The sequence below is a fragment of the Dendrobates tinctorius genome, unplaced genomic scaffold (assembly GCF_039654945.1).
Source record: "Dendrobates tinctorius isolate UK_male_01 unplaced genomic scaffold, ASM3965494v1 ptg000005l, whole genome shotgun sequence".
Taxonomy (NCBI): domain Eukaryota; kingdom Metazoa; phylum Chordata; class Amphibia; order Anura; family Dendrobatidae; genus Dendrobates; species Dendrobates tinctorius.
Window position 1 is genome coordinate 33,350,674 of NW_027361673.1, and position 22,108 is coordinate 33,372,781.

Sequence of the window (22,108 nt, forward strand, 5' to 3'; positions counted from 1 at the left end):
AGAAGGCTGACAACTCCATAATTAAATATCGTCGCATGTTGTAAAACCTGTATGCGGCATGGCACATGGGGAAGGAACCCCATGCATATTGCCACCAGAAAGGTGGCTTTCTCAAGGGTGAGAGTGAAAATATATATATATATATATATATACAGTGGGGAAAAAAAGTATTTAGTCAGTCAGCAATAGTGCAAGTTCCACCACTTAAAAAGATGAGAGGCGTCTGTAATTTACATCATAGGTAGACCTCAACTATGGGAGACAAACTGAGAAAAAAAAATCCAGAAAATCACATTGTCTGTTTTTTTTTCATTTTATTTGCATATTATGGTGGAAAATAAGTATTTGGTCAGAAACAAAATTTCATCTCAATACTTTGTGATATATCCTTTGTTGGCAATGACAGAGGTCAAACGTTTTCTGTAAGTCTTCACAAGGTTGCCACACACTGTTGTTGGTATGTTGGCCCATTCCTCCATGCAGATCTCCTCTAGAGCAGTGATGTTTTTGGCTTTTCGCTTGGCAACACGGACTTTCAACTCCCTCCAAAGGTTTTCTATAGGGTTGAGATCTGGAGACTGGCTAGGCCACTCCAGGACCTTGAAATGCTTCTTACGAAGCTACTCCTTCGTTGCCCTGGCGGTGTGCTTTGGATCATTGTCATGCTGAAAGACCCAGCCACGTTTCATCTTCAATGCCCTTGCTGATGGAAGGAGGTTTGCACTCAAAATCTCACGATACATGGCCCCATTCATTCTTTCATGTACCCGGATCAGTCGTCCTGGCCCCTTTGCAGAGAAACAGCCCCAAAGCATGATGTTTCCACCACCATGCTTTACAGTAGGTATGGTGTTTGATGGATGCAACTCAGTATTCTTTTTCCTCCAAACACGACAAGTTGTGTTTCTACCAAACAGTTCCAGTTTGGTTTCATCAGACCATAGGACATTCTCCCAAAACTCCTCTGGATCATCCAAATGCTCTCTAGCAAACTTCAGACGGGCCCGGACATGTACAGGCTTAAGCAGTGGGACACGTCTGGCACTGCAGGATCTGAGTCCATGGTGGCGTAGTGTGTTACTTATGGTAGGCCTTGTTACATTGGTCCCAGCTCTCTGCAGTTCATTCACTAGGTCCCCCCGCGTGGTTCTGGGATTTTTGCTCACCGTTCTTGTGATCATTCTGACCCCACGGGGTGGGATTTTGCGTGGAGCACCAGATCGAGGGAGATTATCAGTGGTCTTGTATGTCTTCCATTTTCTAATTATTGCTCCCACAGTTGATTTCTTCACTCCAAGCTGGTTGACTATTGCAGATTCAATCTTCCCAGCCTGGTGCAGGGCTACAATTTTGTTTCTGGTGTCCTTTGACAGCTCTTTGGTCTTCACCATAGTGGAGTTTGGAGTCAGACTGTTTGAGGGTGTGCACAGGTGTCTTTTTATACTGATAACAAGTTTAAACAGGTGCCATTACTACAGGTAATGAGTGGAGGAAAGAGGAGACTCTTAAAGAAGAAGTTACAGGTCTGTGAGAGCCAGAAATCTTGATTGCTTGTTTCTGACCAAATACTTATTTTCCACCATAATATGCAAATAAAATGAAAAAAAAACAGACAATGTGATTTTCTGGATTTTTTTTTCTCAGTTTGTCTCCCATAGTTGAGGTCTACCTATGATGTAAATTACAGACGCCTCTCATCTTTTTAAGTGGTGAAACTTGCACTATTGCTGACTGACTAAATACTTTTTTTCCCCACTGTATATATATATATACAAGCAATAATAACAAAGTTATTATTACCATATGGAGATGGTGAGAATTTATCAAGGTCATCATAAATGAGCCCCAGAGCAGAGAAAAAAGCATCAACTGAAGAAAACACTGGAGAATCATCAGTCAGAGAAAATGTTCAAGCCTGAGGATATCCACAGAGTATATAAAGCTGCACCTGAAAGTTGATGGGGCAGATAAATGAGTAAATGAAAACACCTGTTACTCTAAAAATACTGAAGTAAACACCCAGAGGAAAGGTGTATCTGCTGTGGCTCGGTGGACAGAGAAGCTGACCACAAAGCACAGGATCAAGGGTTGGAACCCAGAAGCAAGCATCTATATTGCCCAAAAATTGTTCTTCAAGTTGCAAAACTATTATTAAGTGTTTATTGTTGATTGTCGCACATTTCACCCAGATGCCCCCTGACGAAGCCTTTGGGTAAAACGTGCATTGGGGGCTTGTGGACCAGGACACATGTACTCCACCCCCCTCCATTAACATACCATGTTATTGTAAGTATTCACTTATCTTATCTTTCTCACTAAATCATTCAGTAATAGTCATAGCACTGCTCCCTAACTTGGGGTATTTGTAGCAGGGTATTCTACCTGCTTAAAATTGTTTTTAAAATTTACACTGTATACCTTGTACATGTGCATCGGTACCACTTCCAGGAACATTCTGTTTGGTTATGTTTATGTTTCTCAGATTTAAAATTCTTGTTTTAACTCTATCCAAATAAAATATAATATTTTATAAGACCTATTTTTGCACTGTTTTTTCACATGTTGGTTTGTAGATTTGTTCCAGAGTGTGTCGCCTGAATGTTTTTCCTTTGCTGCTCATTTATTGTTGGTATTTATTATTTACATGGTTGCTTGCTAGGCAGGGTTTAGCCTTATTTTGGGCAATTGTTATTTATGTCATTGTTTGTAACTTCTAAAAGATGTTCTTACGCAGATGTAAAATCTGTTGAAAGTTACAGCTCACTTTGTGTGTTTTATAGGTCTATGGGTTGCATTCTTCATGAAATGTGCTGCTTGGAACACGCTTTCACTGGCTACAGTTTCTTAGCTGTTGTCCTGAAAATTGTAGAAGGTCCAACACCGAATTTACCTGACCGTTACTCTAGTGACCTGAATTTACTGATGAGTAGGTATGGTCAATCTCAGATATTATAAATGATCGCTTTGTTTTTGATATATGCTTTCTATAGCTGCATTTCCTCATTTCATATTTCAGGTTGCTGAGCAAAGACCCCTCTCATCGCCCAGGAGCTGGAGAAATTCTGCAAGTTCCATATATAGCAGAACAGTTGCAGGTACACTGATATATTATGTACAAATATATTACATGGTTCTTACTTAAAGTATTGATATATATTACATAGTTGTACTTCTAATGCTGTTTTTGAAATTCAATTGTTTTTATAGATGTAGAGGTATAAAAAGCAGTGTCAAAACCCAACATTACAACAGTTTGAAAAATTGCAATTTGAGATGGTCGTCACATGACTGCAAACATACAATTTACACTTTCCCCCCTTTCCAGGCTACCCACGCCGCTGGCTGGGCGGGGGGCGCGACCCGCTCCGGGGACAGTGGCAGGTGGGGAGTTTGACTGGGGCGGTACACCTGTCAAACGGTAACGCAGGTGTCCTAAGGTGAGCTCAGGGAGGCCAGAAACCTCCCGTGGAACAGAAGGACAAAAGCTCGCTTGATCTTGATTTTCAGTATGAATACAGACCGTGAAAGTGGGGCCTCACGATCCTTCTGACTTTTTTGGTTGTAAGCAGGAGGTGTCATAAAAGATTCAATTTACATGTGTCTAGCTTTCCAAAGCAGAGATAAATCCCTACACTCTTTTAGGATGTAAAGCTAGTTGACATTTGACCACAAGTGTACAAATTGAGAACGTTTAGTCACATGACGACTACTCGAATTGCAATACGTCTGTATTTTATTGTAGTGTGCCTGTCCACATAACATATACAGGTATTGTATTAGACCCAGTCTTTGAAAGGGTCTAGCAGGAGGATTACGATTGCAGTTATGCAATAACAAGGAAATCTGGCACTCCCAAAATTGAAATTTAGAAAAATTTATTTAATCATATGGTCCACTGTGGTGCAGAATTACGTGAAATTTCTGTCTACATGACCTTTTTCAACTATGCACCAAGACCTTATGACCTCCAGAGTAAATGGAGATATGTTGCACTATGTGGAATGCTACCGTCGTAGCTCGGGGAAAGCACTCTATAAGCTCTGGCGATCATAAGCTCTTGGTGTATGTTGGAAAAAGGCTGTATTGTCCGAAACATCATGTAACTCTGTACTACAGTGGACCATGCAAATAAATACATTTTACTAAATCTCAATTCTGGGTGTGCCGGATTTCCTTACTATTGCAATACTACAGAGTTTGACCATATCCGAGCACCCAGAAGCCTTAGGAGTGCCCATACTAAGATTGCAATTATGTGGCGAATGTTAGAGCCTCAGGTGCCATGATAATGATGGCTATCAGAGGGGATGTTGGGTGCACATACTCTTAAAGCCTCTGTCAAATCTAAGGATTCTCACTGATCCTTTCAGATTTAGTAGTATCATTAACCAGATTTAAAAGATATACTGTGTTTTGCTTTTATTTTTTTTATGTTATTACTTTTCATTTTTATACGCTTTCCTGGTGGCAGCCATAGTAAATATACATGCTTTATTGTATTTTCTGTATACACAATACAGCAGAATGTTTGTGCTTTATACCAGATGCAATGAATAGGAGTTAACTGAAATAGCATAGATTAGTACAGCCTAAAGGAGGCAAGTAACAACAGAGAGGCACACTCATCCTTCTGTGTGTATTGTGGTGCTATCCATCTTCTTTAGACCTCCAGCAGTACAGTAGAAATATTAACTTTACCACTCGCTAGTGATAATGAGGCAACTCTGCTCAATTTTTCCCAGGCTATACTGCAAATCTGTCAAACTGGCTTCAGAAAGCAAGAAGTGCTGGTCCATTATGGACTACATTTGTGACCATCATAAATTCAGAAATATTTCTGGTTTTGTTGTTTTTTTTAATACAGATATTAAATAAGCAGCACTAGAGATGTTCCTAGTAAGAACAGGGTCTAAATAATAGATGATTTTCAGGTCATTTATTCTCTCTAATATGCTTCACTTTTAGAAAGTAAAATTAAGGCTGTATGGTTCAGTTCTGCAAGATGACAAAACTATAATCTGCCAAAAAGAAGCCGACCAAATTAGAAATGCTGTGTAAGTACAAGCTGTATGACATTGTTTTTTTTGTCATATTAGAAATAGAAATTCTGACAAGATCAATTTGAGGTCAGAACAAAGTATATGTTATCGGTATTCGCATAGTATCTACGAAATGAGTATATATGTTGTACATACTGAGATCACCAGGAACACTTTGTTATCCCACTCTTGCACTTCCAGATCTGATTTTCAGGAATTTTGGTGCACATGCCAGTTTTTACCTTTAGTATGGCATCCATTGTACTCTTATGTAAAAAAAAAACCCTCAAAGCTTCTTCTACCCATCAAACAGTAAAAAAATGGACCTTGCTATGATGACAAATATAGCATCTATGCACTATCTTTTGTTTGAAAGCAGGAGCTAAGGTCCTGGATGGCCGGTATGTGTCACCGAGGTGGCTGGCCTCGGTGTTGTAAATCCCAGAAGAGGTGAGGTAACAAAAGGTTACTGAGATGATTTTATTTTTGACTAGATTTTTGGTCTGGGATTTAGGATTCACCAAATGAGCCTGGTTCGAAAAGGTCGCTCGCATACTGCACTCCTGGTGTTACAAGCCTAATAAAAGGCAGATAGACTAGCTCAGAGTGTGTGGCTGTGGTGAGGCTGGTGAAAGACTTAGCTTGTGTTATAGACTGAGAGGTTCCTGTGACACCAAATTGGTGAGACCATTTCATTTATTCTGTCTTACCCAAAGAAGGGACTGTTTTGTTATTCATTTGTGCTGAAGAAAGCTATTTCCATTTTGAGCTGAAAAGTTTATGAACGACAATAAACTTGATTTTGTTTTTTATATTAAAACTCTGTGCCTGTGCATGTCCAAGCGACTACCAGAGAGCTGAAACCCCCACACTTTTTTCTAACGGAGCAAAGTTTCTTATTTTCATGTGTACTATTAATTTATGAAAAAAATAAAAAGAGGGTAACTCATTAAAACTTGCATTTTATTTACATTTCCTTAGTATATTTAATGAAGTTGGCCAGAATACAGTAGTATAAAATTGCAGTGTCCAGTTTGTTGCTTTATATACACTGATTTATATTGCTACCAGCACTATTCTTAGCACTCACTTGATGAGGTTTATTCACAAAGCCAAAGGTCAGCGTGGATAGATAGAATCAGGGCACAGGCACAGCAGCCTGGAAGACATGTGGAATAGTAAGGACCCAAACAGCACTCTAGCCTGGGCAGCAAACAAGCAAGGACGCAAAACTGAGTGGACACATGAAAAGGAAAATGGCCTGTCTGAAGCAGTATTCAGTTGTAGATGGCAAAATCTACCAAAAATTGTGTATTGTGACTAGACTCTATTAACAGTTTGTAATGCTTACAGCAAATGATGCATTAACCAATAGGTCACAGAAGTGGCAGATGCAAGTTATAAAATCCACATGTTTGTAACATAATATGACTCTAATAACATTTTGTGATGCTTACAACAAATGATGTGGGTTAGTTATCCAGCAGGTCACAGAAGCAGCAAATGCAAATAAAAAAAAAATAACAGGAGTTTGATGAGATGATGGTAATTTCCAAACAAATGGCAAATTAACTCATCACAGTTATATGTGTCTAAGTGGGCTTTAAAAGGCGTTGGGAGATGATGTAACTCCAGAACACTGAGCCAGTTGAGATACCCGATGTGGAGCACAACAAAGGATCGCGGCCATACGGAAAGGGAGGAGAGCTTAGGCCTTAAGATGAGATAGGTGCATAACAAGTATAGGTAATAAATTGGTAATAGTATTATCAATTAACAAACATCTGGAACAGCTACTGTCTATTTCCTTATGTCATACTTGGATCCTAGATCCACTGTGCCACAGGGTCAGGCACACCTAGGAGGGGCATAGCTAAGCGGCTACCTGGTTTTCACTAGAGTTCCTAATGGTGTAGTTAGGCTTGAGCTGCAGGTTGCCTCCAAGTACTACTCTTAGGCAGTCACCAGTACTGCAGCTGCTGACTGCAGGGGTCAGGATTGCAGACACGGATTGCAGACACGGATTGCAGACACCGATGGTTTCAGGTTCAGGAGCTGCCAATGCGATGTCAGGTTCAGGGACCATCTATGCTCTTTCAGGTTCAGAGACTGTTTATGCGGTTTCAGGTTCACGGACTGCAGGTGCGGTTTCAAATTCAGAGTCTGACAGACTGATGTCAGGCTCTGGTACCACTGCCACTGGAGTGGCTTCAGGTTCAACACGAGTCTCGGGAAACAGGTAAGGTTCAAACGCCAACTAATTCAAGGACACACAAAGTAGGGAAATTACAGGGGTTGCGCAGGCACTTCCCTTCTGGGGAGCATGCCTTATGTACTTACTTGATGCCTCTCAGCTATTGCCTGGGGCACTTCCATAGTGCACGCCGGCCCTTTAAGAATCAGCACTCGTGCACGATGCGTGCCGCCGGGAGACCTGTATGATGTGCGCAAGACCAGAGCATCAGGAATTTGAGCAAGGAACAGGAACCACCAGGTTTCATCTCCCTTTGGAGCTCTGATCACACGATTAGCGCTGTAAAAATATATACAGAGTTTATCTCTGATGGATTATGCATTATATTATAGATTATGAATTATAGGTGTGGATATCTTTCTAATTCCATACACCTTATGTCAAGTACCATTCACAGCAGTCACAATGGATGGGGTGATCGTGGTGTCACCTTGGTTGATTAACCCCTTTGGTGCTGCTTGGCTGAACAATAGTTACTGACCAATTAGTGCAAATGGGGGGCAATCTAAAATAGCGATTGTCAGGGATCCTATTTCCCGATCCCACCTTCCCATTTCCAGTTTGGAGCTTGCAGTTCTCTGGCACCCCCCTTGTCCTCAGATCAGTCAGGGAACTGCACCTAGGATAAGTAGTCGCCAGAAGTGCTGCCTTGCTGTGTACTGGCTATTGGCACTCAGCAGGGAGGGTGGTATGTATATTCCCAGTCCCAGGAAGGAAATACACATGTAAAACCTCCATTCCATCCCTACCAGATTCTACCAAATACCCCAGAACACACTTTGCTGCCACCAGCTTCTAGTTCTGATATTAAAATCAACATCAGGCCAGGAGCCAACCCAACAGTAGCGTGATTTTAGCACGGAGGGCATGGGGGGTTTTATAGTTTTACTCCAGAAAAGATAGGCAGTGTTTACAAACATACAAAAAGATGTTACATATGAGACAACTACAATATATACATGCAATTACAAAATAAAAATGGATTAAAGATGAACTTACACATTTCAGTCAATGGCATGCCATGTGGAGTAGGGGGAGGGGACCTTCCCAGAGTGGCAGGTCAAAATGCTTAGCTTGCCACATCTGGTCCCCAGGCAAAAAGACAAATGCCTAATTGGGCTTCATAGCCTTATACCCTCTGTCCCATGACCTCACTAGGTCGGCGGAGCTAGGGAATGCACTCCCCTTTTGGAAGTTATGAAAAACCTTCTATTGGCCATAACTCTTGAGGGGGAAGCTCGTAGGGTGATGGCAGGACTATCAAAGGTTTGTTTGTGAGTTTCTCTTTCATTTAAGACCACTCATCATAGGTCTATTTATTACTGTGAGGCAGAAAACCTTTACTCACTTTCCAGGGGACGCAGACGTTGCCAAATGCTGTGGTGAATAGCCCCAAGAATGTAGATTCCAAATATATGTTTCCTGCCTATATGAATAATCTGCGCCATTATATTTGATCTGCGATACACAATGGAACTATGTGCCATGTGCTTCTAAACTGGCTGGTTTTAGCTGGTAAGTAGCTCACATTACACCTGCGTATGTAGCTGGAGGGATGGGGGAGAGGGGCTGGAATCACATACAGGCAGAGAAGACTACAGCTTCATGAGCATCACAAACGTAATGGGGGAAGTGGCCAGCTTGTCAAACGCAGTAGATGTAGCGGAAAGTTCTGGAGGTGCCCTGATCAGTATCACTGATGATCAGAGTCTGTGCCAATGGACTTTTTCTGTTTTTAGATGAAGTTAGAGTATCAGCCATTGCAGTGTAAGTCCAATTCTTTTTTAGAAAAAAAAAATAGTAATCAGTACAGTGTAGTATAAGTAGGGAGGTAACGCATTAGAATAGCAGACGTTGCAGTATAGGTAACGTCCGATTTTCTTTTAGAAAAAGAATAGTAGTTAGTACAGTGTAGCTTTAAAAGTAGGAAGTTAGCACATTAGAGTAGTGTATGTTGCAATGTAAGTGACATCTGATTTTCTTTTACAAAAAAAATAATAGTAGTTAGTACAGTCTAGCTTTATAGGTAGGGAGGTAGCTCATTAGAGTAGTGAACGTCAAAGTGTAAGTGAAGTCCAATTTTCTATTAAAAAAATACAAATAGTAGAGTAGCTTTATAGGTAGGGATGTAGCGCATTAGAGTAGCAGACGTCACAGTGTGAGTGATGTCCGATTTTCTTTTAGAGAAATTTATAGTTAGTGCAGAGTAGCTTTATAGGTAGCAAGGTAGCGTTTTTCTTTTGCAAAAAAAAAAAAATTATCGCCGAGAAACTTCCTAGCTCATGCATTAGGGGAGCGTACATTGCAGTGTTAGTTACGTCCTTTTTCTTTTGCAAAAAATAGTTTGCTTTGAGTAAATTTTTAGCTAATGCATTAGGATAGCATATGTCGCAATGTTAGTGACATCCCTTTTTCTTTTGCAAAAAATAAATAACCCCAGGTACATTTATTGCTAGTGCTGAGAAAGGGGAATAGCACAGCTCAATGAAGTGATAACATGCTGGTGGTCAACTATAAGGATAAAATGGATATCCTTATCTTGACCAATATACATGGGACAACAGCTCCCTTGTCACTGTTCAAGGTAACACAACACAAGTACCAAAGCCAGATTATATCCTGAATAATATTAACCACTTTCTGCCATATGACGTACTATCCCATCCATGGGCCCCGGGCCCCTATGCACATGGACGGGATAGTACGTCTAGCGCAATTAGCGGCGCTCACGGGGGGAGCGCCGCTGATCACGGCCGGGTGTCAGCTGATTATCACAGCTGACACCCTGGACTATGTGTCAGGGGCGGTCACGGACCGCCCCCGGCACGTTAACCCCTGGCACACTGCGATCAAACACGATTGCAGTGTACCAGGGGTTTAGGGAAGCATCGGCAGGGAGGGGGCTCCCTCCGTGCTTCCCTGAGACCCCTGCAGCAGCGCAATGTGCAGCGCTGCTGCGAGGGCCTCCTTCCCTGCAGGTCCCCAGATCCAATATGGCGGCGGAGACCTTCGGGGGCCTGCTGGGAGGCGGCTTCCTCACTGCCTGCAGAGTGCTGGCATGAGGAAGTCTTGTGCAACACCTGTGTCAGATCGCAGATCTGTCACAGTGCTGTGTGATTTGTCAGATCAGCGATCTGACACATGACAGTAATGTCCCCCCCAGGACAATGTAATAAAGTTAAAAAAAGTGTAAAAATAATTTATAAAAAATCGCTAAATAAATTAAAAAAAAATTCCCTAATTAATTCGTTTTTGGGAAATAAAAAAAACAAACAATAAAACTACACATATTTGGTATGGCCGCGTCCGTAACAACACGCCCTATAAAACTTTCCCATTAGTTAACCCCTTTTAAGAACCCCTTAAAAAAAAATAAAAAAAGCAAAAAAAAATGCTTTATCATCATACCGCCGAACAAAAAGTGCAATAACACGCGATCAAAAAGACATATATAAATAACCATGGTATCGCTGAAAACATCATCTAGTCCCGCAAAAAACGAGCCACGACACAGCGTCATCAGCGAAAAAATAAAAAAGTTAGCAGAATAAAGGGATGTAAAAATGATTATTTTTTATATAAAATTGTTTTCATTGCATAAAAGCGACAAAACATAAAAAAATGAAATAAATGAGGTATCGCTGTAATCATACTGACCCAAAGAATAAAACTGCTTTATCAATTTTACTGCACGCGGAACGGTGTAAACGCACCCCCCAAAAGAAATTCTTGAAATGCTGTTTTTTGCTCATTCTGCATCGCAAAAATCGGAATAAAAAGCGATCAAAAAATGTCACATGCACGAAAATTGTACCAATAAAAACGTCAACTCGTCCCACAAAATATAAGACCTCATATGACTCGGTTGGTCAAAATATGGAAAAATTATGTCTCTCAAAATGTGATGCAAAAACTATTTTTACAATAAAAAGTGTCTTTTAGTGTATGACAGCTGCCAAACATAAAAACCTGCCATAAATAGTAAATCAAACCGCTCTTTATCACCCCCTTAGTTAGGGAAAAATAATAAAATTTAAAAAAATTTATTTATTTCCATTTTCCCATTAGGGTTAGGGCTAGGGTTCGAGTTAAGGCTAAGGTTAGGGCTAGGGTTAGGGCTGAGATTAGGGGTGTGTTGGGGATAGGGTTGGAGTTAGAATTGGGGGGTTTCCACTGTTTGGGCACATCAGGTGGTCTGCAAACGCAACATGGCATCTGATCTCAATTCCAGCCAATTCTGCATTGAAAAAGTCAAATGGTGCTCCTTCCTTTCCAAGCTCTACCATGCACCCAAACAGTGTTTTAGCCCCACATATGGGGTATCAGCCTACTCAGGACAAATTGCAAAACAACTTTTGGGGTCCAATTTCTCCTGTTACCCTTAGGAAAGTAAAAAATTAGGGGCAAAAATATCATTTTTGTGGAAAAAAAATTGATTTTTTTATTTTCACGCCCTGGCGTTATAAACTTCTGTGAAGCACTTAGGGGTTCAAAGTGCTCACCACACATCTAAATAAGTTCCATGGGGGGGTCTAGTTTCCAAAATGGGGTCACTTGTGGAGAGTTTCAACAGTTTTGGCACATCAGAGGCTCTCTAAACGCTACATGACAGCCGCAGACCATTCCATCAAAGTCTGCATTCCAAAACATCACTACTTCCCTTCCGAGCCCCGACGTGTCCCCATACAGTAGTTTTCTCCCACATATGGGGTATCAGCGTACTTAGGACAAATTGTACAACAACTTTTGGGGTCCAATTTCTCCTGTTACCCTTGGGAAAATAAAAAAATTGGGGACTAAAAGATCATGTTTGTGGAAAAAATATATGATTTTTTTATTTTCACGGCCGGGCGTTATAAACTTCTGTGAAGCCCTTGGGGGTTCAAAGTGCTCACCACACATCTAGATTAGTTCCTTGGGGGGTCTAGTTTCCAAAATAGTGTCAGTTGTGGGGGGTTTCCACTGTTTAGGCACATCAGGGGCTTTCCAAACGCGGCATGGCGTCCGATCCCAATTCCAGCCAAAAAAGTCAAATGGCGCTGCTTCCCTTCTGAGCTCTGCCATGTGCCCAAATAGTGGTTTACCCCCACATGTGGGGTATCAGCGTACTCAGGACAAATTGCACAATAACTTTTGGGGTCCTGTTACCCTTGGAAAATTAAAAATTGAGGGTGAAAAGATCATTTTTGTGGAAAAAATATGATTTTTTAATTGTACGGCTGTGCGTTATAAACTTCTGTGAAGCTCTTGGGGGTTCAAAGTTCTCACCACACATCTATATAAGTTCCTTGGGGGGTCTAGTTTCCAAAATGGTGTCATATGTGGTGGGTTTCCACTGTTTAGGCACATCAGGGTCTCTCCAAACGTGCCATGGCGTCCGATCTCAATTCCAGCCAATTTTGCTTTGAAAAAGTCAAATGGCGCTCCTTCCCTTCTGAGCTCTGCCATGCACCGAAACAGTGGTTCCCCCACATATCAGGTATCAGCTTACTCAGGACAAATTGCACAATAACTTTTGTAGTCCAATTTCTCCTGTTACCCTTGGTAAAATAAAAAAAATTGGACCTGAAGTAATTTTTTTGTGAAAAAAAGTTAAAGTTCATTTTTTTTTAAACATTCAAAAAATTCCTGTGAAGCACCTGAAGGGTTAATAAACTTCTTGAATGTGGTTTTGAGCACCTTGAGGGGTGCAGTTTTTAGAATGGTGTCACTTTTGGGTATTTTCTATCATATAGACTCCTCAAAGTGACTTCAAATGTGATGTGGTCCGTAAAAATAAAATGGTGTTGTAGAAATGAGAAGTCGCTGGTCAACTTTTAACCCTTATAACTTCCTAACTTAAAAAAATTTTGGTTCCAAAATTGTACTGATGTAAAGTAAGTATATGTGAAATGTTACTTAAGTTTTTTGTGTGTCATATCTGTTATTTAAGGGCATAAAAATTCAAAGTTGGAAAATTTGTGAAATTTTCAAAATTTTCACCAAATTTCCTTTTTTTTCACAAATAAATGCAAGTTATATCAATGAAATTTTACCACTAACATGTAGTACAATATGTCATGAGAAAACAATGTCAGAATCCCCGGGATCCATGGAAGCATTTCAGAGTTATTACCTCATAGATGGACAGTGGTCAGAATTGTAAAAATTGGCCCGGTCATGAACGTGCAAACCACCCATGGGGGTAAAGGGGTTAAAGAGGTAGTCATCAAGGCCCTAATTTTTGGTACTCAAGAATGTGAGGGTCCTAGGACTTCTGAAACTGATGGTGCCCATATCGTACTAGGTCAATATTTTCCCAGAGAGGTGCCATAAACAGTGAAGGAGGGTAGATCAGAAAAAAGGTGCAGAATATGCTCCAAGGGGAATGCAAAAACACATTGTCATTGTGAAAACTGCCCTAAGAAACCTGTCTGTTGCACTAAGAATTGCTTCAAAATGTACCTCACGTCCATAAATGAATTTTAAAAAAAAATTCTACCCTGTTGACACAACACACTTTTATAATCTGATATATTCTGCACAACTTACAGATATCACAACATTATAAATTCATACACCAGTAAAACCAAAAGCCTTATAATCATGTCACGTCTTTGTTGTCAGATGGCTCCGGACAAGGGGCTCCTTCCCTGTCCCTAATGCTAGGGGCGCCCTATCTTGCCCTGTTCCCCGGATTACTTCTGATGGGGAAGACACTGGGTCCACGTACCTTGCCTTAGCTCCTGAATCCACCCTCAGTATGCACCCTTCCCCCACCCAGGGAAGAGAGGAGTAGTTGTGTACCATAATACACCATCCAGACCAACAAGGTAATACAAACAGGGATAGCAAAAAATACCAAACACACAAATATATGTAGTGAAACCTCCACCAGGGGGAGCTGGTGAGGGAAGAGAGGTTACACACTAAGAGTAGCAACACTGAGCAATAGCACAGGTGTGACAGATAACGAGAGAGAATGGTCAGACGAATCGAGTCAGAAACTAGCAGGAGCAGACGTACCAGAAGGAGCAGCAATACACGTAGTCAAAATACCAAGCCGAGGGTCAGAATGCCAAAACATGAGCATGGGGTCCAAAAACGTGAGGCGAAATACGTGGTCGGGGTACAAGCCAGGAAGTCAAATGCCAGAGAGGGAACGTAGCAGCAGAGACGAATACCAAGAGACGGGGTCAGAGATCAGTCCGGGTCATACACGTGGATACTAGTCAAAGGCAGGAGGATCACCAAGGTACAAGGGTCAGAGGCTCTAAACTGGAAGCTTGAGCTATCACTAACACTGGGCAGCAGACTGTGAGAGACTAAAATAGCCCAGCTAGCTCCAGAACGAGGCTGAGGAGATTAACCCCTGCATGACCAGTCCAGAGTGAAGACAGCAGAAAATAAACTCCGGACTGGACCATGACAGTGCCCCCCTCTCAATGGGGGAGCACTGGACCCCAGGCTTCCCTGGATGACGAGCGTATAAGGCCAGGACCAACCGATCCGCATGGACCGAACGTGCCGGCACCCATAACCAATCCTCAGGACCGTACCCTTTCCAATGGACTAAGTACTGAAGTGAACGGCGGAGCATACGAGAATCCACCACCTGTTCCACCTCGTACTCGGTCTGGCCATCTATCATAACAGGCGGCGGGTGCGAGGGAGACTCATCAGAGGAAGGCACTGACGGCTTCAGAAGCGCCTTATGGAGCACATTAAGGATCCACAACGACGGAGGCAAACGCAGGCGAAAAGCCACAGGATTAATCACCTCTAAAATTTCAAACGGACCAATAAACATGGGACCCAACTTAGCAGAGGGAATTCTCAGCCTTATATTTTTGGTGGATAACCATTATTTGTAGCAAATTGGTACGAACTGGTTTGTTAAAACTTAACTTTTAATCATCCTTTATATAAAAACAATTATGTCTAGAAAAGTGCCATACAAAGTGCTCGTGCATACGTGCAAATAAAATGTCAAACTATTCAATGCCGCCTGAAAATAGCCCATTCAGGACAATATAGCAATTGTTATATCATATTGTGCCTTAATTCCAGCAGCCACACCTCAAAATGTAGCATGCGTTTTAGGCCTCAGTCCCTAAACCCAGATATCATAAAGACAGCCTATAGCGCCACATAGAAACTGTCCTTTTAGGGTAAGACTGTTCCCTATGCTCTATATATGTCCAAAAAGCTCATTAAATATATCATTGAGTGAGTCACTGTACAAATGTTCAACACCCTGTGTATAAGATCATCCTTTTATATCACTGCCCACATAACTCCTTTCTGGTATATAAAATAAACATTGTACTTATCTCAGATATCGTTATATTTCATAGCGATACCCAAATTCTGCTCACTACGAGGGGGCTCCACACGTCAGCATATCATGAATCGCTGGGTAGCTCGTTTCCCTCTGAATATCTCCCAACGCATTTCATCTACCACAAAATCATCAGGGGAGTAGTGGCATCCAGTCAGGTGGCATTGCGCGCCATATCGCGTTCTAATTACCTTTTATATATATTCAAAAGTCCCGCGGTCTATCCCTATTTCCGGACGCCGGGACTGGCACTTCCGGTTTTCACCTTGCTTAGTCTCTTAGCCGCCTCTCTGCTCCACTTCCTGGGCATGTCAAAGGGCCAGAGACGTCACATCCGGTGACGCGTCATAGCCAGATCCTATGCCCCACTTCCTGGGTTCGTCCTAGCATCGGCGACGTCACGTCCGGTTTAACCAGCGATGTAAACACATCGCGTTCATGTGACTCGCCCGTGCCCATGGCAACCAGCCGCTATTATGCGTGTCTAGCTAGAGCATTCAGCGTCTCGTTCCGTTGAAAGGGGCCCGGGCTGGAAACATCATACATCCACTCTCATTTAAGTATATTCAATATTAATAACTTGGAGGCGTGTATAATTTAGAGAAATCAGCCAAACTATATTCTGTCTTTTGCTGATGAACCCATATAAGGGACATTTTCAGTACATTCCTAAATCCAAAATTTTACACCATGATCAAGATGCAGAACGTATGCTTACATTTTTCAGAAGCAAAAACATTATCAGCGTATATTTATCAAAATACCATATTAGTCAATAGATGTTGTATGGTAAACAATGGATACCACGGACCTTTTTTTGGAAAAATAGAGAAGGGTGCTCACTAGATCTTACCCTAATGTACCCTCTCTATATATCACCTACCTAACGCGGAGGTTGGCACCCTAATTCCTGCGCAAGTGGCGCCCCCACTCATCGGCTCTCCCTATACTTAGATAGCCCTGTTTAAAGTCCTCCCTACAAGAAGGAAGCATAGGTAAGGAGTTCATTGAGTCCCTTAGGATGTACTGTTAGTAGGGAGAAGATCCAGAAAGTTTCTCTTTGAAGGATTCGCTTATCCCAGTCTCCTCCCCTTTGATTTTTTGGGACTTTTTCGATGCCTATGAAACTGACGGCCTTAACATCCCCGTTGTGGGCCTGATTGATGTGATTCGCCACCGGTGTGTCTCGTTTGTTTATGATATCCCTGTGGTGCTCTCCTACTCTTACTCTGAGCTCTCTCTTTGTTTTACCAACATATTCTAGATTGCATCTACAGGTAATCTTATACACGACTCTAATCGATCTACAATTGATGAATTGATGTATAGGAAAAGTCTTTCCTGTGACATTGCTGCGGAATATTTTGTCCTGTGTGATTGATGCGCAATATTTGCAGTTGCCACACTTATAACACCCTTTAGGTTGAGTACCCAGCCAAGTAGGCCTAGTGTTAGTGTATGAGGAAAAATGGCTACGGACTAATCTGTCCTTGATGGAGTGACCTTTTCTATACGTAATTTGTGGGGTTCCAGGTAAAATCCCTAGTAGGTCTTGATCCATGAGGAGAATTGGCCAATGGCGTTTCATGATTTCCCTCAGGTCATTCGCTCCATTGGAGTATTTCGTGATAAATCTGATCGTTCCTTCGTCTGTGTTTTTCTGCCTTGGAATTAACAATTCTTTTCTATCCCTGACTACGGTGGTCTTATATGCCTTCTTGAGAATATCATCCGGATATCCACGCTCCAAAAACCGAGATCTCAAATCATTGGTTTGTTCCCTGAAATCTCTATGATTAGAGCAGTTCCTTTTCATTCGTAGGTACTGCCCCTTTGGGATACCTTTTCTGAGTGGAGCTGGATGGCTAGATTCCCATCTCAGCAGAGAGTTAGAGGAGGTGGGTTTTCTAAAAGTCTTAGTTATTAGCCGGCCATTCTCCCCTCGTTCAATGCTAATGTCTAGGAATGCTAGCTTATGCCTATCTACCTCAAAGGGGAATTGAAGACCTAGGTCATTCTTGTTCAGTCCCCTTACAAAATTACCGAATCCCTCCTTGTCTCCTTTCCAAATTACGAACACATCGTCGATGTAGCGGAGCCAGAGCACAATATTGTCCCCTGCCACATCTGTGTGCTCTCCAAAAACGATGTTTTCCTCCCACCAGCCCAGGAGCAAATTTGCATACGATGGCGCGCATGGGCTGCCCATCGCGGTGCCCCTGAGCTGGTGGAAGTACTCTCCATCAAAAAGGAAAAAATTCCTAGTGAGACAAAATTCAAGGGCCCTGATAACAAACTTGTTATGTTCCGAATACTGGATACCCCTAGTTTTTAAATAGTAGTCCGCAGCCATTAGACCTTTTTCATGGGGGATGGATGAATATAAGGCCTCTACATCGATTGAACCCAATACCATATTGGTTTCCAAATCAATGTTGTCAAGTTTCACTAAAAGGTCCGTGGTATCTCGAATGTGTGAACTTAAGGAAATGACAAATGGTCTTCAAATTTGGTCCACATATAATCCCAAATTTTGTGTTAGACTCCCGATCCCAGAGACGATGGGTCTTCCTTTTAAAGGGACCAGGCCTTTATGCACTATTGGTAAAGCATAAAAGGTTGCAACAACTGGATGCATTGGTGTCAGAAATTCTTTCTCATTCTTATCGATTATTTTAGAATGAAAAGCTCCATCAATTAGTCCCTTCAGTTCTTTCACATAGGACTCTGTGGGGTTACCCTTAAGCCTTTCATAACCCATAGACCTCTGTAACAGGGAGTAACAAAGTGTTTTATATTGGGCCACATCCATCACCACTATGTTACCCCCTTTGTCTGATGGTTTTATTATTATAGACTTATCTCTTTCAAGATCCAACAACCCATCCATTTCTCTTTTGGAAAGGTTGTGAAATCTGCGTTTTTTAGTCTTATCAAGTTCCATCAGATCCCTAGAGACCAAGTTCAGAAAGACATCTATAGCACCAGCATCACCGCTGGTAGGTGGCATACGTTTACTCTTATTTTTTAACGTTGTAAAGGGTCCCTTACCCTGTTCATTTGAGTCCACATCTCCCAAGTGATACAAAAATCTAACATCATTTAACAGATCTTCATCAATCCCAAGTTCGGCACAGCTTTTTTTGTCAGCGTTAATAAAATGCTTTTTCCACTTCAGTTTGCGGGCAAACAGATTGAGGTCTTTAGTGGTTTCAAAACATTCAAAGTCAGAGGTAGGCACAAATGACATGCCCTTACTTAGGACCGCCATCTGTTCTCTACTGAGGGATTTTGAGGATAAATTAATAATATGATTGTTCAGTTGGGGTTCCGGCTGTTGAATCTGCTCCTTAGAGGGTAATTGGAGTCTAAAAAATGTTCCCTCTGTGGTGAGCCTCGACCTACTCCCCTTCCCCTGCGTGAACCACCTCTCCCTCTGGCTCTTCCTCTACCGTGTTTAAATCTAACCTCGGAGTCAGAGTATTCTGCCTCCGAGGAAGATATATCGGTTTCTTGTGTACGGGTAGATTTAGTAACCGTGTAAGCTTTGTTTTCACGGAATTCCTGTAAATCTCGAATGAAATATTTATGTTTCCTCTCCTTTAGATGGTACTGAAATTTCTCTATTATGCCCTGCAAATTAGACTCCTTTAGGGCAAAATCTGTCTCCGTTGAGAATTTTTTGGTTACCTCAATCTTTTCCCTGAGGCGTTCGTTAATGTTAATTAACATAGATTTCTCCTCATCAAGGAGTATCTTCATCAGCCTCAATGAACTATCCGTTGCCTCTTTTTCAAGTTTAGCCAGCAAAGCTGAATTTCTATATCTGTAACCGAAATTCACGGAGATTCTGAGATGTCGGGGTACTATCCCTGCTTTAATATAACTCTCCAAGCTTTGCACCTCCCACCAGGATGTGATCTGTTCTTTATATACCTTGGTCAATTCCTTAAACGCTGCACTAAATAATGGTATATATTTTTTTTTGTGTAAAATTGCCATCTGAAAATACATCTTTAGCTTCATTCATCCATTGATTAGTGTCTATTCCTGTGGACAGGAATCCTGCCATGTCCTCATGTATCAAAAAATTATAGCAGGGGTATATTTACCAATAACGAGATGTATTATTTGTAGCAAATTGGTACGAACTGGTTTGTTAAAACTTAACTTTTAATCATCCTTTATATAAAAACAATTATGTCTAGAAAAGTGCCATACAAAGTGCTCGTGCATACGTGCAAATAAAATGTCAAACTATTCAATGCCGCCTGAAAATAGCCCATTCAGGACAATATAGCAATTGTTATATCATATTGTGCCTTAATTCCAGCAGCCACACCTCAAAATGTAGCATGCGTTTTAGGCCTCAGTCCCTAAACCCAGATATCATAAAGACAGCCTATAGCTCCACATAGAAACTGTCCTTTTAGGGTAAGACTGTTCCCTATGATCTATATATGTCCAAAAAGCACATTAAATATATCATTGAGTGAGTCACTGTACAAATGTTCAACACCCTCGGAGCACAGTGTATAAGATCATCCTTTTATATCACTGCCCACATAACTCCTTTCTGGTATATAAAATAAACATTGTACTTATCTCAGATATCGTTATATTTCATAGCGATACCCAAATTCTGCTCACTACGAGGGGGCTCCACACGTCAGCATATCATGAATCGCTGGGTAGCTCGTTTCCCTCTGAATATCTCCCAACGCGTTTCATCTACCACAAAATCATCAGGGGAGTAGTGGCATCCAGTCAGGTGGCATTGCGCGCCATATCGCGTTCTAATTACCTTTTATATATATTCAAAAGTCCCGCGGTCTATCCCTTTTTCCGGACGCCGGGACTGGCACTTCCGGTTTTCACCTTGCTTAGTCTCTTAGCCGCCTCTCTGCCCCACTTCCTGGGCATGTCAAAGGGCCAGAGACGTCACATCCGGTGACGCGTCATAGCCAGATCCTATGCCCCACTTCCTGGGTTCGTCCTAGCATCGGCGACGTCACGTCCGGTTTAACCAGCGATGTAAACACATCGCGTTCATGTGACTCGCCCGTGCCCATGGCAACCAGCCACTATTATGCGTGTCTAGCTAGGGCATTCAGCGTCTCGTTCCATAGAAAGGGGCCCGGGCTGGAAACATCATACATCCACTCTCATTTAAGTATATTCAATATTAATAACTTGGAGGCGTGTATAATTTAGAGAAATCAGCCAAACTATATTCTGTCTTTTACTGATGAACCCATATAAGGGACATTTTCAGTACATTCCTAAATCCAAAATTTTACACCATGATCAAGATGCAGAACGTATGCTTACATTTTTCAGGGGCAAAAACATTATCAGCGTATATTTATCAACATACCATATTAGTCAATAGATGTTGTATGGTAAACAATGGATACCACGGACCTTTTTTTGGAAAAATAGAGAAGGGTGCTCACTAGATCTTACCCTAATGTACCCTCTCTATATATCACCTACCTAACGCGGAGGTTGGCACCCTAATTCCTGCGCAAGTGGCACCCCCACTCAACGGCGGCTCTCCCTATACTTAGCCCTGTTAAAGTCCTCCCTACAAGAAGGAAGAATAGGTAAGGAGTTCATTGTGTCCCTTAGGATGTACTGTTCCATTGTTTACCATACAACATCTATTGGCTAATATGGTATTTTGATAAATATACGCTGATAATGTTTTTGCCTCTGAAAAATGTAAGCATACGTTCTGCATCTTGATCATGGTGTAAAATTTTGGATTTAGGAATGTACTGAAAATGTCCCTTATATGGGTTCATCAGCAAAAGACAGAATATAGTTTGGCTGATTTCTCTAAATTATACACGCCTCCAAGTTATTAATATTGAATATACTTAAATGAGAGTGGATGTATGATGTTTCCAGCCCGGGCCCCTTTCTATGGAACGAGACGCTGAATGCCCTAGCTAGACACGCATAATAGCGGCTGGTTGCCATGGGCACGGGCGAGTCACATGAACGCGATGTGTTTACATCGCTGGTTAAACCGGACGTGACGTCGCCGATGCTAGGACGAACCCAGGAAGTGGGGCATAGGATCTGGCTATGACGCGTCACCGGATGTGACTTCTCTGGCCCTTTGACATGCCCAGGAAGTGGGGCAGAGAGGCGGCTAAGAGACTAAGCAAGGTGAAAACCGGAAGTGCCAGTCCCGGCGTCCGGAAATAGGGATAGACCGCGGGACTTTTGAATATATATAAAAGGTAATTAGAACGCGATATGGCGCGCAATGCCACCTGACTGGATGCCACTACTCCCCTGATGATTTTGTGGTAGATGAAACGCGTTGGGAGATATTCAGAGGGAAACGAGCTACCCAGCGATTCATGATATGCTGACGTGTGGAGCCCCCTCGTAGTGAGCAGAATTTGGGTATTGCTATGAAATACAACGATATCTGAGATATGTACAATGTTTATTTTATATACCAGAAAGGAGTTATGTGGG

The 22,108-nt window shown here is 41.9% G+C and overlaps 1 protein-coding gene across 2 annotated transcripts in view; it reads left to right on the forward strand.

Moving 5' to 3' along the window:
- Positions 1–22,108, forward strand: part of NEK11 (NIMA related kinase 11) — a 450,471-nt gene that overhangs the window by 231,250 nt on the left and 197,113 nt on the right. For both annotated transcript variants that reach the window (XM_073569426.1, XM_073569421.1), the window contains exons 7-9: positions 2,781–2,930; positions 3,017–3,095; positions 4,966–5,054. In XM_073569426.1, the coding sequence (XP_073425527.1) occupies positions 2,781–2,930; positions 3,017–3,095; positions 4,966–5,054 (318 nt within the window). The remainder of the gene's footprint in view (positions 1–2,780; positions 2,931–3,016; positions 3,096–4,965; positions 5,055–22,108) is intronic.